At 35.5% G+C, this 19,313-nt stretch overlaps 1 protein-coding gene across 2 annotated transcripts in view; it reads left to right on the top strand.

The window, feature by feature from the left end:
* LOC135225190 (sorting nexin-20-like) overlaps positions 1 to 2,371 on the top strand; it is a 62,809-nt gene extending 60,438 nt beyond the window's left edge. For both annotated transcript variants that reach the window (XM_064264484.1, XM_064264483.1), the window contains exon 5: positions 22 to 2,371. In XM_064264484.1, the coding sequence (XP_064120554.1) occupies positions 22 to 557 (536 nt within the window). In that variant the 3' untranslated portion in view covers positions 558 to 2,371. The remainder of the gene's footprint in view (positions 1 to 21) is intronic.
* Positions 2,372 to 19,313: the final 16,942 nt, after the last annotated feature.

Raw genomic sequence — 19,313 nt, 5'->3', positions numbered from 1 at the left:
TTTTACCAATTTTTTTTCCAGGAAACTTCAGCGTAGAGGTAATCACTGAACGGTGTAAAGGGCTGGAACGCTTCATGAATTTTGTGTATGCAGAAGATGTTCTAAGACGCACAGCAGTTTTCTCTAACCTGTTATATGGCCAAGAAATTAAAAAGACAGATAACCTTCTTCTTCATTCTGAGTTTGAGGAAGCCTGTCCACATTTAGAACGGACATACATTCTGCTACAAGGCCTTCACTGGGACACTGGACTTGTTCTGAGGATCTTATGCCAGTGGATTGTAAGTCTTCATTATGTCAGTGAGTATGAAAGATCCTGTCAGTTGGCTGAAATTGCTATGGCCAAATTTATGGCTCCAGGGAACAAGAAAGTAAAAAAAGAGCTTTTCTTGCCATTTTTGAACTTTTGTAATGCCCTGTGGAGAACGCTAGGAAAAGACCGTTCTCTCATCAGAGCTGAAATAGAACGGATGCAGAGTCTTAGAAAAAAGGAAGATGGCGTTCCTAATCTACTCGACTTACTTCGAGATGAAATTGCACTGAGGACTCTTCATTAAAAAATAATTACATTTAGTAAATGATATCCATTACTGATCAAACCATTCTTTTCAGTGTATCACATAATACATTGTAATAATATTGGCTAGAAAAGATAATGCATTCTCATTGATATAATATTTTTACTCCAGAAAGTTATGTTACAATGTTCCAAGGTAGTTTGGTTTTACACGCTTTTTACACTCAGTACATCCTTGTATTGAGCCTCTGAAAGCTTGAGCTTCAAAATGAAAGTGTGCGGGGGAATACGCACATATCAAAGCTTTTTAATTACATTATTCAGGGAAAGAGTTTAATTTCCAACCATACCAACACAGGTGAAGTTTGATATATACTACAGTGTAGTATGATAACTAATACCTACTTTTTCAGTAATTTTACACTACCCCTTACCACTTTAGATATTTATTACATGAAGAGGGTCATTAAATTACTCATTGAATGTTATAGCATAAGGGGGACCTGATCATTGATAGATTTTTTGTAGCTGTCATCAGGGGATAACAATTCAGGAACTCAGATATTTCTTGAGATATACTTTTCCAATAATGCTTTCACATCATATCACCCCAAAGTTAATTGAAAGAGTCATGTAACAGTACAGTACTACTTTATATAAAGCTGCATAGGAAGATGAGACAAAATTTAGGCACGTAAATGATCATTCATAAACCTAGTCTTCCTTAGTTAGTCAGAAGCAGCAGCTTAGATGTAGGTTACATTTAGTACTTTGTTTATTATCATGTAGAATGTAGGACTTCATTTTAAATATTCTTTAGCAATGAATCTCATAGTGGAGGAATTAGGTGAATCTGTTAGACTTAATTTGTATTCTGTATAGTATAATGTTTTACCAGCCATACTCAGCATAAATGCAGCTTACAGTTAAGTGGATGAAATGTAAACTATGAATGTTGTTTAGAAGATTTTAAAGAATTACTATACATAGTTGTTAGATATATTTTCAACAAACTAGATAGACTGTATCATGTCATAAATAATCCTGCCAAAGTTGTTGTTGACGTTATGAAAGGCAAAGCTATATGATTAATATGGTTAGAAAGCTTGTTATTCTTTTGAAAGTGCTCTGTACTACAGAATAAATAGTATACAGTACTGTTGACTGTAACATTTATGTTCTCATACTGAGTAATATTCATTCATTTATGTTCTCATATTGAGTAATATTTATTAAGTATGCATACATTCAAATTACTCTGTAACACTCAACAATTCTATCTAGACATGTGAAATGAAATCTAGATTAGTTTTGTTTGTGCTGTGGCTGTTTACATGCTGTGTTAAGAGTTTGTTGTTGTTGTTGGTGATGTAAGTGGTATATCCCATCAGAAATTCATGTTTGTATGTGCTAGTAATATGTAATGGTTTGAAAATGATCATGTTTAACAGACTTGGGGTGTGGTGGAAACAGAGCAGTTTTGCCTCACATGAACGAAATGAACATCCTTCCATAGTATTTAGGGCTATGTGTAAAGAAATTGAGTTCAACTAATCACATTTTGGCCGATTGATGAATTACCACCTTGCCAAATTTTATATGTAAATTTGTATAAAAAAAATTTCAGTTTATAATGAATGTTGAGTGTTTGAAAAAAATAATTTTTTTTGCAAAGAAAACTTTGCAAAAAAAGAAAAGTTTTTTAAATACTCTACATTCATTATAAACTGAAAAAATGAAAGGGAAACTAATTGTATGTGTTTGTGGCTCTCATGATCCTGTATGCCTCTAGTTCAACAGAGAATTCATGTTTAGAAACTTGTCAGAGGCAGTTGAAAGTATATTTATATTTTAGTTTTGTCCATTTTGACCTTTTAGGGGCCCAAGGCTTAAAAGTTTTTAATTCTTTTGAAAACTGAAGTTATAAAGTGACTAAGTTTCTATGCATAGGTTTGGTTACCGTTGGAGTTAAGTAACTTTGAAGTTCAATACTCAAAAGATCCCCATGTTTGCAGTGTTAGTCATATTTCTAAATGTCATAATTTATCTCTTTATTACCTTCTGCTGTCACTAACAAGTTATATATATATAGCCACTGTGACACAGGGTTCAGAAAACTTTTAAAATTCTATTATAGTAAGATTACCAAGTCTATATTTATCTAGTCAGCTCCCAAGTCAGATCACTTAATACAAGGAAATATTTGCCCATCTATCCACACTATTTTTAGAAAATTTTATTTAGCAGCCAATTCTGTTTAAATGCTTACATGTATTTACCTCTTCAGCACTGTGCTTCATAGATTTCTGTATTATATGTCATCTGGGTCTTTATTCCCTTTCATATTATGGTAGTACAATAGATTTTTCCAAGCCATTATGCACTATGCATGAATAGTATGCAAATAACGTATGTGAAAATATGAGGTCTGTATTTTAACTTATTATTATTGTAATAGTAGAGTTATGGCTTTTATGTGGTTTGTGTGTGGCCACGTGACATTTTCTTGCTTGTAAAGACCATCAAGAAAAAAGGTTCGAGTATCCAGATAGATTATGACTATACCCTCTAACCTAGTTTTGGTAAATGAACTGGTGATTAAAATTAAATTTAAATTTACTTACAATTAAAGAGGTATAATTTGCAAATCACCCGAGTGTTAGATGGTACTTTTTCCTTGTTTTGCTAATGGCAGAAATCCAAAGGAGGCTTAGAGAAGTCAAATATGCAAATACTGCATTATGATGCAGTACTCTCTGTTGAGCATTTTTTAGGGAATTTTTTAAGCACAGAGTAGATTCCTGAATTTTTTTCTTTATTTTGTCTATAAATCAGGTTATACACTCACCAGTTTCCCCTTTATATCTGAATTTTGCAAAACCTAGGCCCTATGAAAGGACAGAAGCAGGGTAAGTTAACCCTTCCATGACTAAAATTTTGAGAAGTACAAAAGCAAAATGAGTATTGACATTGGATAATTGGATTTTTAATATTTTCATGTGTTCATACAGTGAACAATTGTCTTTATGTGTTGCCTATTTAGTTGAAGATGAGTAAAATATGGGGCTTGTATTGTTAGTACACAATTTTTTATCAAAATTAAATTTACATTGTGTTTATAAACTTGCATACTGTATTTTTTTTGTCTAATTTTTTGGACTATTCCTTGAAAGTGACAGTAATACATTAGTACTATTTCAAAAAGAGATTACTATAGTCGATTCATTTAAGGTAGATTCTTGCGCCTACGAGACGTTTGTTTGGCGGCCTCTGATTGGCTGGTAGCGGGAGGCAGACTGCTCGCTCAGTGGGTCATATTTTCGTTTGTAGCTTAGAAAACTAGCAATATGTTTACATTTCTTCATTTATCTCACGTTTTACAAAAGATAGGAAAGTTTTGGTCATACCAAAGGATTCGGTATTAAATGTACAATTAAATAATCTTTTCCTGAAATCAATAAGTTAAAATACAAAGGAATTTACAACGAGTAGAAGTGAAGGGAGAAACATTTCATTCTTTATACCTGTTTTTATTCATCATCGGATTTTGCATAATTCATGAGATCAAAATAAAATGAAATCTTGTGTTTTAAAACAATAAATTCACCCTGAATACGCTGGTGCTTTCAGATTTTAGATGCGTGTAATATGTAAAGAGAAAATGAAGAATATGTCTTATTATGTTGCATCCGTGCTTGACTCGGTTTGACAGTAGTGCCGAGAGAGGCAAGATATCGTGGGGCTAGTCCTCTGAGCTAGAGCCGTTGGCGTGTTGGCAGTTGCCAATTGACGATATGAGAAGTTTGCAGTTTCGAGACTATGTATTTACCGAATTATTATGTCATTACATTTTCTATAAATAAATGCATAGAATTCCCATTATGACTTTCGAACATTTTTACTAAAATATTATATATGTCCGTATTTCTGGACATATCTGATAAAAGAAAAGTAAATAATCAGATGGATGCATCTGGGTGTTGGCTTCAATTTAGTCTAAGTGAGAAATGTACATGCTTTATGAGGCTCACTGATAAATAACAGAACTTGTTTCTCTGGCCAATAACATCAAAAGCTTATGGTTTTCATATGTTCACTCAATAAACAAAAGTACAAATGTTTATTTCTTACCATAAAATTTGTTGACGATGTAACGAATATAATATACTGTTTTTTTCAGAATTGCTTGAGTTACTCTTACACCAGAATGTTTATCTCCTTTATATACATGTTACACTTGACAACATGTCTACAACAGTGTTTAGGAAAAATTTGCTTAGTTTTCTCCTGAGGTAGTTGATTATTCTTGAATCACTTAATTCATACCTGAGTTAGAATAGCTCCCGTAACAGTTCCCACAGCCCTGCATAATTGTATATATATAGTACATGTAGGATAATGAGACTAATCAGAAGACTTATATCTTCATCTTTTTAGACAAAAAGAATGGAAATTCATGCAGATATATTATGTCATAAACACAAAAGAAAGTCATACATAGTAGGCTTACATTGGTATGTCATTAGGCTATCGATATGAACAAAAAGAAATTAAAATTTTACACATTTTCTTACGTCATCATTATTGTTTATTGCTCCACTGAGATTATTATTTCATATCACTCAATTAAGTCTCTGATATCTCTTTCGTTTGAAAATATATTCATATAAGAAAATTAGAAACAATATGTTGAAACCAACCTCATTAAAACTAAGGATGAGCTGAAGAGTGCGAAGTAGGTCCGTAGATTTCAAATTCATTCCTGAACTGAATTTCCCGCCGCGCCAACGATACCAGATGCATCCATCTGATTATTTTACTTTTTTTTTTATCAATATGTCCAGAATACGACATATATGATATTTGAGTAAAAATGTTCAAATGTCATAATGGTAATTCTATGCATTTATTTATAGAAAATGTAATGACATAATAATTCGGTAAATACATAGTCTCGAAACTGCAAACTTCTCATATCGTCAATTGGCAACTGCCAACACGCCAACGGCTCTAACTCAGAGGACCAGACCCAACGATGTCTCTCGGCACTATTGTCAAACCGAGTCAAGCACGAATGTAACATAAGACATATTCTTCATTTTCTCTTTACATATTACACGCATCTAAAATCTGAAAGCACCATCGTATTCAGGGTGATTTTATTGTTAAATAACACAAGATTTTATTTTATCTTGATCTCATGAATTATGCAAAATCCGATGATGAATAAAAACAGGTATAAAGAATGAAATGTTTCTCCCTTCACTTCTACTCGTTGTAAATTCCTTTGTATTTTAACTTATTGATTTCAGGAAAAGATTATTTAATTGTACATTTAATACCGAATCCTTTGGTATGACCAAAACTTTCCTATCTTTTGTAAAACGTGAGATAAATGAAGAAATGTAAACATATTGCTAGTTTTCTAAGCTACAAACGAAAATATGACCCACTGAGCGAGCAGTCTGCCTCCCGCTACCAGCCAATCAGAGGCCGCCAAACAAACGTCTCGTAGGCGCAAGAATCTACCTTAAATGAATCCACTGTAGTTACCTTTTGTTTTCAGATAACAATAACTGATTTTAAATGCTGTATGGACACAAAGGGTAATGTTGTCTAGTCATAAGCACCATGTTAATTAAAAGTACAGAAAATGTATCTGAAATATTAATGGTGGAAACTGTTTAGAATATTTTTAAGTTCCCATTCAAACTGTTATGTTTTTGTTGCTTTATATTAATTTTAAGCTTGAGGTATCATCAGCACACAATATTCAACACTTCGCTTGGAGGGAAATGGTCATTTAACTTCAGCATAGGCAAGTCTGCTATGTACAGTATTAAGAATATGTACATAGTGGTTGTTTATTGGTTCCCTTGAAAAATAGCATTTTTGTGTTATGTGAGGAAAACCTTAAGTTTATGTTGTATTACTTTGAATGTAGTTATATGATGTGCAATGTAAATAGCATATGAAAACTGTTACTAATTAGGAAAGCTGCCACATAGCAAGAAGTCATTTTCATAGATCTGTTATTCTTGAAGTCGTGTTAAGTTTGATAATAATTCCACATTCTCTAAGGATGGTGGCAAATTAGCTTAAGGCCCTTCCACACGGTCGAGCTTTGCTCGATGAACTTTGCTCGATGTGACGTCAGAAGCGGAGAAACGCCGGATAAGGTACTGTCTTTTCCTGCTTCTGATGTCACATTGAGCTAAGTTCGTTGGACAAAGCTCAAACGTGAGGACGGGGCTTTATGTACCCAAATTTAGTAATGTAATGGCTTCATGATACCTTGCATCAGTTACTCACAACTGAGGGAGATAGAGAGATTATATATAAAGCAGAGAGATTAAAGACAGATTGTATACAAAAAGGGGTTCTGAAGTTGCTGCTGGAGAAAGAGTACTCTTAGACGTACTACTATTGTTTACTACTAACTTATTGACATGCATGTGGAGCAGTTTTTCTTTCAGTTATAAACTACCAGTAGACTCTAGCAGCTACTGAACTGTTTTGTGTGTGTAGCTAGCCTTAGGTGAATCCTAGGTAGCTGTGGCACTGAGAGGATTTGTGCTTAGCATAATATATACGTATATCAGTTATTCCAAGTAGGCTTAGTCATAAAAGTGCTCAAGAAGTATCCAATGCTTTATTTAGTCCAGCTAATATAAATAATTATTGTGGTACTGTAGTCGTCACTGTTATGCATTTGTATAAAGACTGCGATTGAAGTAAACATGGCATGAGCTTAACTTTATAATCGTAAGACATCATGTTTCATTCAGGGAAGCTGTGTCAGTACAGCCTTATATGCCTTTCTCATGGTCTTCTTGAAAAATAATGCAGTCTATACTCCAGGTCTGTCTTGCCTATCTTATCCTGTTCGCTCTTAAAGATTTATTCAATTCTCCAGATTCTCCATTTCTGAATTTCAGTTTTACTTGGACCAGAAGGTTCCTGGAATTGCTCATAAGAGTGGAAAGTTTTCAAAGGTCCGCATATTTGGCAGTTCTTTCTATTGCATCTTTGTCAAATTGTTAATGATAATCTTTGCTGTAATTATTCGTCAATGTTTGCTGTGCGGCAGAATCAAATGTTTGTATTGCCCCTTAAGCCCTGTCCACACGGTTGACCTTTGCCCCGACAAACTTTGTTTGATGTGACATCAGAAGCGGGCAAAGTCAGAACCTTATCCGTCGTTTCTCTACTTCTGACGTCACATCAAACAGAGTTCGTCGAGCAAAGCTTGACCATGTGGACGGGCCTTTAGAAACCTTCCTGTGTAATGATGAATATTTCATCACTGTGAAAGTTCTGATTATTAAATTGATATTGGATATACTTACATACATTAATATTGTCCACATTACCTGACATTTTTTTTACAGGTAATTTTTATCAGGGAATTGGTTTTACAAAGACGATTACCACAGTTTTCTCATCGAGTAGTTTCTTCCTGAAAGATAATTCTGTAATAGTACTTTGTAGGAGGATAACTTAACAAGTAAAATTCATTGTCAGACCTACTAACAAATTACAAACTATTGGTTTTATAATGCCTTCTGTTACTAGTTTTTGAGGCTGAGTGTTATTTATGGATTCAGATTACCTAGTTAATTCTAACTTGTTTTCAAAACAGCAACTGTGGGCACAACTACTCTCACCTGCATCTAGACTTAATTTTTTTCTTTCATAATATAGTATATTCCTTTAATTTTATTTGTGATATGCTACCAAACTGCTGTAGTGTATTGGTCAAGAATTTCAACAATAGGGAAAAAAATGTGGTGACTCTCTCTTGGGTGTGTCCTTAATTAGATAATCTAGGAGCCACATGTCTCATATTGTCACTTATGTCATTGTTGCCTCAGCTGTAACAGAATGCACGTGAATTAAAATAAATTTATGCCTACTTTGGGATTGAACCCAGTACCTCTTGGTCAAGAGGTGAGGGCCCTACCACCAGGCCAAAGAGATTATAAGAGAAGGTGGAATCTTAGTGCTTTCAGTTCCTGAGGATGTATCTGCGAAGGGTGCAGAGTTTATAGCAGTGGCCCAAAAGATGAATTACCCTATTTGAGGACATGTTATAAATCAGCACACAATAATATGTTGTAAATTTAATAATGAGACAAAATTCTTCCTACAGTTTGTTGCCAAACTTGATATTCATTGTCAATAAAAATGTCAAATATAAGCTACCTGTAAAATTTTTGTTGCAGTACAGAAGTTTCCTCTAGATAGAGTACTGCCCACAGGGGAAGCCTTATGAATTTATTGCTTTGATGACATAATTCTGTTAACATTGCACTGTACGTAACTGGCTTTGCAGAATAAGGCAAGTAATAATTTCTGTATTTTTGGGACAAAATAATTTCAAATTATGTACTTTTTGTGAAGTGTTTATACCTGTCATATGTCAGTTACAGCTCTTTACTGCAATATTTTTTGGATGGTGCTGCATAGCCCATAAATGTCTCTCTCTCTCTGTTACTAGCATTCTGTATCATTTACTTGGTGCCAAGATTATCTTATGTGATAAAACTCAAGCCTGTTACAGTATGTATGTATACTGTTAGAATATATTAGCTGTTTCATGTTAAAATTGCTTTAACTGTGGTGCTTGTTTTCTAATTGTTAGTTCATACAATGCATCGATTACTCACTTTCTGTAATGAAAAGCAACTAGTTTTGCTACTGTCTTATTTTTTACCTTCTGAATATGTTTAACAGTAGGCTCTACTCATTTACATGCAAAATTTTTATCTCTAAACAGTTCTGTCAGAACTACATATATGCTAACTGATTCATTCCGTAAGGCCCGTCCACACGGCTGAGCTTTGCTCGACGAACTTTGTTCGATGTGACATCAGAAGCGGAGAAAATGTGGTAAGTTCTGACTTTTCTCACCGTTTCTCCACTTCTGGCGTCACATCAGACAAAGTTTGTCAACCAAAGCTTGACCGTGTGGACGGGGCCTTATGTAGCTGGAAGAAGCTAAAAGGAACCTTTTGAAGAAGAAAAATTCCTTGGTACAGTACCCGGTACAGCTTACATCTTCGAATATTCAGAGCCAAGTGGAATCTCTACTTCAGAGAGAATGATTTTGCATTTCATTCATTCTAAGTACCACATCAAAAAATAAATTGACCAAAGAAAATTCTGTGATAGACCTCAATATACAGTTACCTGATATTATTTTTGAAAATCTATTTTTTGTATATTCTTTATGCATTTTTGAATACATTGTAAATGCAGTCTGTAAGAGTGTTTTTGCAAATAAATATAACAAACTTTTAATTTTTCTAACCTTACTGATACCCATTACAATAATTTGACAGCAATAATTATCATGGAATTCAAAATTTGAAAAAAAAAAATTACTTTCATGTTTTGCTTTTATATAAAATTTACTAACCAAGTTCTTAGTGGATGGGATATGCAAGAAAAACTGCACAAATATAATTTCATAATTTGGATTATTAACTGTTGCTCTTGTGAATTCAACCAAGCAGAGGGAGGAACTAATCTCTCATATACTCTCACATATTCATGCTAGAACTTGTGTGAATTTTTGCGAAAGTTTGGCTGTTTCTAAATATGCTAATAAATGTTTGTTTCTAGGGTTTGAACAACACTTAAATATGACCCTAATCGTGCTCATTAAGTATTAAGCTAACTTTCAAATAAAATTAATTAATGTACTGTAATTTCATTTTTAAGCTCAAGGTTAGATTAATATATTACCATTAAAAAAAGAAATAAATGGTTGGTAAAAATATAGGTGTGTGAAGATTGTATACGTAAGCACATAGGTACTATTTCTCTCCGACTTATCTATTTTTACAAGTCTTCTCAACCTCATTTTTAAGAAAATTTTTATTTGGAACAATACAACTTTTAGTTAAGTGTATGATTTAGAACTGCACATTTACAGTTGTAGCTGGTAAAGGTAAAATTAGAGAGATTGAAAATTACCTGCCACTACTTATAACTATGAATGAGAGAGAGATTGTCCTTACTTAAAAGTTAAATTATTTATGGATTATTCGAGAGAGAGAAAGAAAAAGAGAATTATGTAAGTATCCTTTGGCCTCCTTACTTAAAGTTAAATCATTTATGAATTATTAGAGAGAGAGAACAAAATAGAGAATTATGTAAGAATCCTTTGGCCTGCTAATTGAAACACTTTTCCATCCTATCTCATTAAATTGACATATTTGACAACTCTGGTTTCGACCTTCTCTTCAAGAATTGAACAAATGATGAAGGAATGATAGTGTGTTTGTTTAATATGTGTATCACATATGAATTTTGTAACTATGTACAGTTTTAGTGTTATTATTATTATGACTTGAAAATATTAATAAACATACATGTACCATAAAAAAGTCTCTCATCTCAGTAAGAGAATTACTACTATTTTTATTTAACGTTATTTAATCCACACAACTTGAAAACTTAGCAGCGTTTCTCAAGGATTTGCAAATGTTTGTGTGGCTGTGAAAAAGTTGTGTATGACAATTAGTTAAGTTCCAACGAAATGTTCGCATGTCCGTAAATTTGTGCAACTTGAATTGTGTAAGTTTGGAGTACTATTACTGTATAAAATTTAGGCCAAGTGCTGGGACTCATGATATCATTCACTAATGACTGGGAAATTGAGAGTAAAAAGATTTTAAAGGTGCAACAGGAGGAAAACATCACAGATACACAATGAAACAATTGTTAGGATAGGGTGAGAAGTAAGATAGAAGAAAGATACAATAATATGAATGGAGGTACAGTATAAGGAATGTAAGAGGTTGGTTGCAGCTAGGTGCCAAAGGAAGGCTGCAAAGAACATTAAGTAATGCCTACAGTGTCCCAGTATTCAACACAGAAGCAAGTTCAATTCCTTTGAAACAAGCAAACAACATACAAAAGCCAAGAACCTACCTATACTTGCAAACACTATACATATATACCATATGCTGAAACACAGGTCCAAATAAGCATCGAGTACATACCCCGAGGAGCTGGATGAAGAATCCGGTCTACCACTTGACTGTCAGTTTGTAACTTCAAAAATTGTGTTTATAACAAGTTGCATTTGAACTGTTGTATATATGGACTACAACTGTTGTTATACAATTCTTTTTCTCTTTAATCTTCAACTGAAACCCCTTATGAAGAGTCAACACACTGTACAACCAAGAGGGCCATGATGAGAAATTAGCCTGCAAAGAGACAAATTATAGAAATAAAATATAAACATCAAGGAATAGAAAATTAAACCAATACACACTCCTGAAATTCAGAATACATCAGCAGAGCATTAATGAATTTATCCTTGCATAAATATTTGGAGATCAGAGGATTCTACAGTTGCACTAGGCAAACTATTCCACAAGTTAAAAGACACTCAAGACTGTGAAACTCAAGTTTCCTGTACTGGATACAGTACTTTACGTATTGGAAAAATTGTAATCAAAGATGCAAAACGGGATGATAATGGGGGCATGACATTATGTACTCGGCATGCAATGGGAGGTACGATGGAGAAGTTTGATTAAAGAAGAAGGTAAGAGATGTCAGGAGGAGTGATAGGTGCAAAACAGGTTAAGTTCAGAAAACGAACAGCTAACCGACATGCTTTGGGAGACTAGAAACTGCACAAAGGCTTCTGCAGAGCAAACTGCTTGGAAGGGGGCTGGGTGGGGTTTAACAGAGGTCTCTACAATTGCTTTAATTTCCAGAAGGAAATGAAAAGAGTTCCAGCAAGTTTTCAGCAATAAAGCAACTGTAAACATTTAAGGCTATTGTAGCAGGAATCTATTAGCATACCACTTGGTGTAGTCTTTCAATAAGTGCTTTTTGCGATCCTTGCCTTTCTTATTACTGAACGAAAACAGATTACATCCCACAGAGTAGGTTTTTCAGCCAAAGAGCCGGGTAAAAAGAGAGGATGGTAGACCAGTTTAAGAAAACACACTAATGAACCCTACAAATGAAAGAATTTGGTAGGAAAGAACTTTTCTGCTGCAAATCACCACTGACGTGTGATTCAAGGCAGCTAGAAATGACTGCATTCCCAAAGTGCCAGTGACCAATGACTACTGAAGCCATTTAATATTCTGTAAAAGTATCTATGCATATGTACAAAGAATTCTTCCATATCAACAGTCGGATATATTCAAAACAAACCTAAGCTTGGTGTCTTCAGATCAAATGTACAATTTGAAAATAGAAGAGCTTGTCAGCATTCATATTTTCCATCTGGTTCGACAAAACTGCACTTCTTAATAGCATCTGGACTGCTTTACCAATGATGCACCAGGCTATTCAATATTCAGCAGTACCACAGGAATTTTCTTATATTTTTGCTATTCACTTTGGCATATAAAATAAACCATAAACGAAGCTAATACCAGCAGGACTTAGCGAAAACACCCAATTCTTTTGATCTCCATTGTCTTCCCCAAGTTTACAAAAGTCGGGAAATTCAGAACTCTACGAGAGTTTGGTGCTAGTAACTGCTTGAATAAATGTTTAAGGATAGTAACAAAAATAAAAAAGAAATATGTAATTACAAAGAAAGACATTTAACAATCAATTAGTGACACTGTGATAACACTATGATTAAGCCCACTTTCGCTAACGTGGTTTTGAATCAGAATGACAATTTTAATTAATTCTTATTCTTAACATTAGGATAAATCTTCCAGCACCAGCTGGAAACCAGTTAAAATCAATAAAAAACTGTGTATGCAAGGGATCTTTGGCACTTGGCTTCTAAAACATAGACGAGGTGGAAGTGGGTCAGCAACCACGCTTGAAACATGATGGATTCTGTCTTTCTTCCGACCCAGGATAAGAGGGGTGGCTAAAAGTGAGCACTCAAGTGTTAAGACCTCAGGTTTGTTAGCTATGAAAAACACAAATTAATTTAAAATGTCATTTGTTCATATGCGGAACAAACTTTCGGTCTTAACATTAGGATAGACTCACACTTGAATGAGGTATGACGGGACCAAGCAGGCAGAACACTTGACAATCATTGTTAAATTCCCTTGGGGGAGAAATGGGAAATTGGCAGTTCTGTCATTGTGACCCAAGGGATTTTTAGTCATAGCTACGAATCCTGGGACAAATTTGAAAGCTTTGAACCCCCAACCCCTGGTGTGTTTTATGACATAATCTAGACCATGGAGCTCAACTTTTTAAGGAAGCCAAAGTCAGAAGGAAAACCATTTTCCAAGTCTATTCCCTGTCTGACGATCGATGGGGGAGTTCAAATGAAGCTCAAATGAGACTACTAGAACCAAAGGAAGGTCCCATGTAGTAGGTTTGAGTTCCCTAGGTGCACAAGACTGCTCAAAGCTCTTTAACATATGAGATCTCCCAGGATGAAGTGATGTCCACTTCTTTCATATGAAGAACTAATCCCAAGGCAACCTCGTAGCCTTTTAATTTAATTGCAGACAGACATTTCTCTGTTCTGAGAATTTAGTTTTTGAATCAAATGTATTACTAAGTAACCATAATTATCATTATTGCCCAGACCAGTAATTTAAAACTACAGGCGGTCCCCGGGTTACGACGTTCCGAGGTTACGACACTTTTTCTTAAATGTTCGTTGAAAAATCCGCCCTGGGTTACGACGCTTGTTCCGAGGTTACGACGCTGACGCTTCCGATACTCCGAGTTAACGACGCTTTTAAAAAACGCATACTATGATAAGAATCCTTTATAGTTTAGCAGAGTATATTAATAAAAATAAGTTTTTGGTTAGATTACAACAAAAATTTTGAGGTTATGATGATTTTCGACACTTTTTATGTCGTATTTTTTCAATTATTTTAGTGACGCCTCATATGCGGAACTAGTTTCCGAGTGAATGAATACACTAGCTTGGGATGCACAGTTTATAACAGTCCAAAAGCGCAAATAATGAAAAAATCATTGCTTGTTTCCAGTATACATAATTAACAAAACTAAGTTTCTGGTTAGATTACAACGCAAATTCCAAGGTTACGACGGTTTTTTATGCCTTTTAACGATACCTCATACGCAGAACTAGTTTCTGAGCGGAGGCCGCATAAATTAATTTACGCTATTAAACTGTATGGTAACCATAGTCAAGGATAAGGAACGCATTCTCAAACAGTATACATATCCTTTAATACAAAACAGCAAAATATCATTGAAACATTATTTCACTTGAAGAATCCATTTAGACTTGAATATAAAAACCATAGTTTCTCTCTCTCTCTCTCTCTCTCTCTCTCTCTTTGTATTTTCCGACGAAAATAATCACTAATTAGTGTATTTTGATGTTTATTTTCATGACTAAATACATTTTTATAATACAAAAATTATTTACTAATTTTCAAATATTAATTTTGATTAATACTGTATTAGTAAGTTTAATAAGTTGAAATGATATCACATAATAAAAATAATAATTCTCTCTCTCTCTCTCTCTCTCTACTACAAAGGTGTATGTTTTTTGTATGATAAATAAATGATTTACTATTTTCAAATATTAGTATTAATTTATACAGCAATAATATCAATTCATTAAAGAAAATACCATAGTGAATTAGTAAGATTTTAGCTTATATTTAAAAAATCATGGAAGAATGAAGGAAATCCCAGTCTTCTTCCAGTAACCTTTCCTCGAGATCCAGGTACTAAAACTGTCAGATATAGCAAGTTCTGTGACAGCCAGGAAGGGGAAGAGCTGCAGTGTTGCAATCACGTGTTCCTGGGATTCCCCCCCCCCCCTCCTCTCTATCTCTCTCTCTCTCTCTCATTTACTGAGACTCGAGATTTTTTATGTACTTGTACTATTTGTTTTTAACACTTTCAAATAATAATAATAATAATAATAATAACTGTAATTACAAAATTCATATGTGATAGTATTTTAAAGAAATACAATACGTACGAATCTATCCATGTCACTTTTAATTAAGGTTAACTCTCTCTCTCTCTCTCTCTTTTGCCACACAAGATAATAATGTGTCATAGTGGTAACTCCCTCCCTCTCTTTCGCTGGAAGCGTTGTAAGTATTTTTTGAGAACAGAGAGAGTTAAACACACACACACTCTTTTACCGAGATGAAAGAATTTTTATGGTACTAGTATGTAAAATGTTTATTGATAATTTCAGTTATTTAATAATAATAATAATAATAATAATAAAACTTTAATTACAAAATTCATAATGGTCGTATTTTAAAAGAGATGAAAATGACCTTTCCATTTCACTTGTAAGGATAATTCTTCTTTCTTACTGAGATGAGAGAATTTTTATGGTAGATGCACGTGTTTATATTTTCAAATAATAATAATAATAATAGAAGTTGTAACAATACGATAACTAATTTCAAAAGAAAATTCTTCCCTTCGTCTTTTTCTGTATCAATTTCCTTACCTCATAACTCCAGTGACACTCGGAGCTTAACAATGCCATACAATGGTCAACGAATTTAATGGTTTTATGTAATCTCTCTCTCTCTCTTGTATTTTAATGAAAATTACAGTAATTTGTGAATACACAGTGTTGCACATGAAAAAAGTAAATTAGTGATAATTTTAGAGATATGGCCCTAAGAAAAATTGCAAATTAGTGAAATTTTCCGTGGACATGTTTTCAAGAAAGTCGTTCCGGCTTACGACGATTTTCGGGTTACGACACATCTTAAGAACGGAACCCCCGTCGTAACCTGGGGACTGCCTGTACAGTAGTACCTCGAGATACGAAAGCCAATGCGAAAAATTTTACTGCTTTACATACGAAAAGTTTTCAAGATACGAAAGGTTTCTGAAAGTCAAAAATTCGCCCCGATAACAATTTTGAAACTTGCGCCGCGTGCCGCTATCTTAGTACTAGTAGACTCGCCACCATCCTCCTGCTCTCCCATTGGTTCCTGATGCTAGCCAAGCCATGAAATCCTTCTCTCCTATTGGACAGCATACCTCCCATCATGCATCTTATACGTATACGTGGTGGCGTATCTATCTCGGCCTCTTCGTACCAACATCTCTATCGTACGCACACGGCATTCGTTCGGTCCAACGATTTCGTGTAGTAACGTAAATTCGTTAGGGATTTCGTTGCAGTATACTATCGTGTTGTGCAGAAACTTTATTGTGTTACTTATGTATACGTAAATTACGTACAAGATAACGTAGTCATGGGTCCCAAGAAAGTTGAAATTCACGGAAAGAAGCGCATGCTCTCTTTGGAGACAAAGATGGAGATCATCATGAAGTACGAAGCCGATATGCGACTGAGTGTGATCGCAAAGGAATACGGCCATAATCCGTTGACAATAGGCATCATCCTTAACCAGAAGGATGCCATCAAAGCAGCTACACCATCGAAGGGCATCATTATTTTGTCCAGCAAGAGGACCCACGTGCACGACGAGATGGAACGGCTGCTCCTCGTCTGGATAAAAGACAAAGAAACCGCTGGCGATACAGAACGGAGACAGCAATCGCCCACAAGGCCAGCTCTATTTTCGGCGATTTGATTGCGCAGGCGGAAGACGACGGAGGGGAAGGGACTTCAACGCAAACCCCAGACTTCAAGGCTTCGCATGGCTGGTTCGAGAAATTTCGTAAACGAACTGGCATCCATTCAGTGGTGCGTCATGGGGAGGCTGCCAGCTCGGACACGAAAGCGGCCGAAGCATTTAAGAAGACTTTCGACGAGATGATGACCAAGGAAGGCTACAGTTCTCAGCAAGTCTTCAATTGTGATGAGACTGGCCTTTTTTGGAAAAAAATGCCTCGTCGGACTTACATTACGGAGGAAGAGAACAAACTACCCTGGCATAAGCCTATGAAAGACAGGCTTACGCTCGCACTTTGTTCAAACGCCAGTGGGGATTGCAAGGTGAAGCCCCTACTGGTGTATCATTCCGAGACTCCTCGAGCCTTCAAGGCCCACAAAGTGCTGAAGGAGAAGCTTCCAGTGATGTGGAGGGCTAATGCAAAAACCTGGGTAACGAGGCTTTTGTTCACCGAGTGGGTAAATCTTTGTTTCAGCCCGACAGTGAAGAAATTTTTGGAAGAGAAGCGCCTCCCCCTGAAATGTCTGCTGGTGTTGGACAATGCCCCTCCCCACCCTCCTGGCCTCGAGGAAGATATCCTAGCAGAGTATTCCTTCGTCAAGATTCTTTTTCTTTCGCCCAACACCACCCCTCTCCTCCAGCCCATGGACCAGCAAGTGATAGCGAACTTTAAGAAGCTGTACACAAAACATCTTTTCAAGAGATGTTTCGACATCACCGATACCACAAACCTCACCTTGCATCAATTTTGGAAGGAGCATTTCGACATCGTCATTTGCATCCGACTCATCGACGAAGCTTGGCAGGAGGTTTCGAGGCGAACCTTGAATTCCTCGTGGAGGAAACTCTGGCCTGATGCCGTATCTGCCCGAGACTTCGAGGGATTCGACGTGGGCGAAGCTGGTGCTGCAGTCAGAAACAGTTGACGATGCCGAAACTGTTTTGGAACCAGATCTTGACGAGATCATTGCACTCAGCAAGTCCATGGGGCTGGTCGTCGACGAGGACAACATCGACATTCTCGAGGAGCTTACGACGGATGACCTGAAGGAGTTGGAGGCCATGCAACATAACGTTGTTCAAGAGGAGTTCTCTAGCAGCGGCGAGAAGAGGAGGAGGAGCCTATGACAACGGCAGAAATTAAGGATATTCTAGACATCCCGAAAAGGCTCTCACAGCTCGTGTGCTTGTGCAGTTCGATGACGTTTCAGGAACATTGTGAAAAGTAGGCAGAAGCAATCTTCCTTGGATCGTTATTTTTTAAAGAGGCCTTCAGCATTAGCAGGAGTAAGCAAAAAGGAAGAACCAAGTGATAAAAAACAAAGTTGAAAGCAAAAAGGAAGAACCAAGTGATGAAAAACAGAACGTTGAAAGTGGTGATGAAGTTGAAATTCTGTAAAAAAAAATTAAAAATAAGAAAAAATTTTAATTTGTAGATTTTTGTAAGTTAAGTGTTACAGTTTTGTTAATGTGTTTCGTAAATTTTAGTTTTATAGTTTTCCTTAAATTTTTTATGCGTTTTCGTAAAGTTAAGTGTACGTACGTTATCTGCCGTTTGTCCTCCTCCTCCTCTGCCGCCACTTTCGGAGATAGCCTCACTCGAAAGGTAAGCTTCCACATTTTACGTTACAGTAATATTTCTTGTACACTAATACACACTTTACTTTCAGGTTTTGCATTTTTATTCTTAATTTAGGTATTGAATGGTCCAAATTGTTGTAGTATTTCATTGCTTATAGGTCAATTTAGCTTTATTATGAAATTTAATGGGGTGTTTTTGGAGGGCTTGGAACGGATTAGCCATTTTACATGTAAAATGTGTTCCAAGATATGAAAAACTCATGACACGAAGGCCGCCTCGGAACAGATTAATTTCGTATCTCGAGGTACCACTGTACTACTCTTACAGGTCTGGCCTAAAATGTACTGTATTAACATACATTAATGGCTATTCCTATTTTTTGGGCGAGATGAAGGGTGACATTGGTGTCTGTATTCTATGTACATTTATGGAATGTTTAGGGTTTTACTTTTGAGGTACATACTATGTACTCTTGGTATGAATCCCACATTTGATTCTTGTATCCATGAATAAGTGTCCATTTAAAATGCCTTAAATGGGGTTACAGTCATCCCTTCTCCCTAATACAAATCCAATCAAGTGCTGGCTACATCTAGCCATGCACCAATTTATTCCTCTACCTACAAACTTTTGCCACTATACA

This window comes from Macrobrachium nipponense, chromosome 13, assembly GCF_015104395.2.
Source record: "Macrobrachium nipponense isolate FS-2020 chromosome 13, ASM1510439v2, whole genome shotgun sequence".
NCBI lineage: Eukaryota > Metazoa > Arthropoda > Malacostraca > Decapoda > Palaemonidae > Macrobrachium > Macrobrachium nipponense.
The sequence above is the reverse complement of the archived record's forward strand: the minus strand, read 5'-3'. Positions and strand labels throughout refer to the sequence as shown.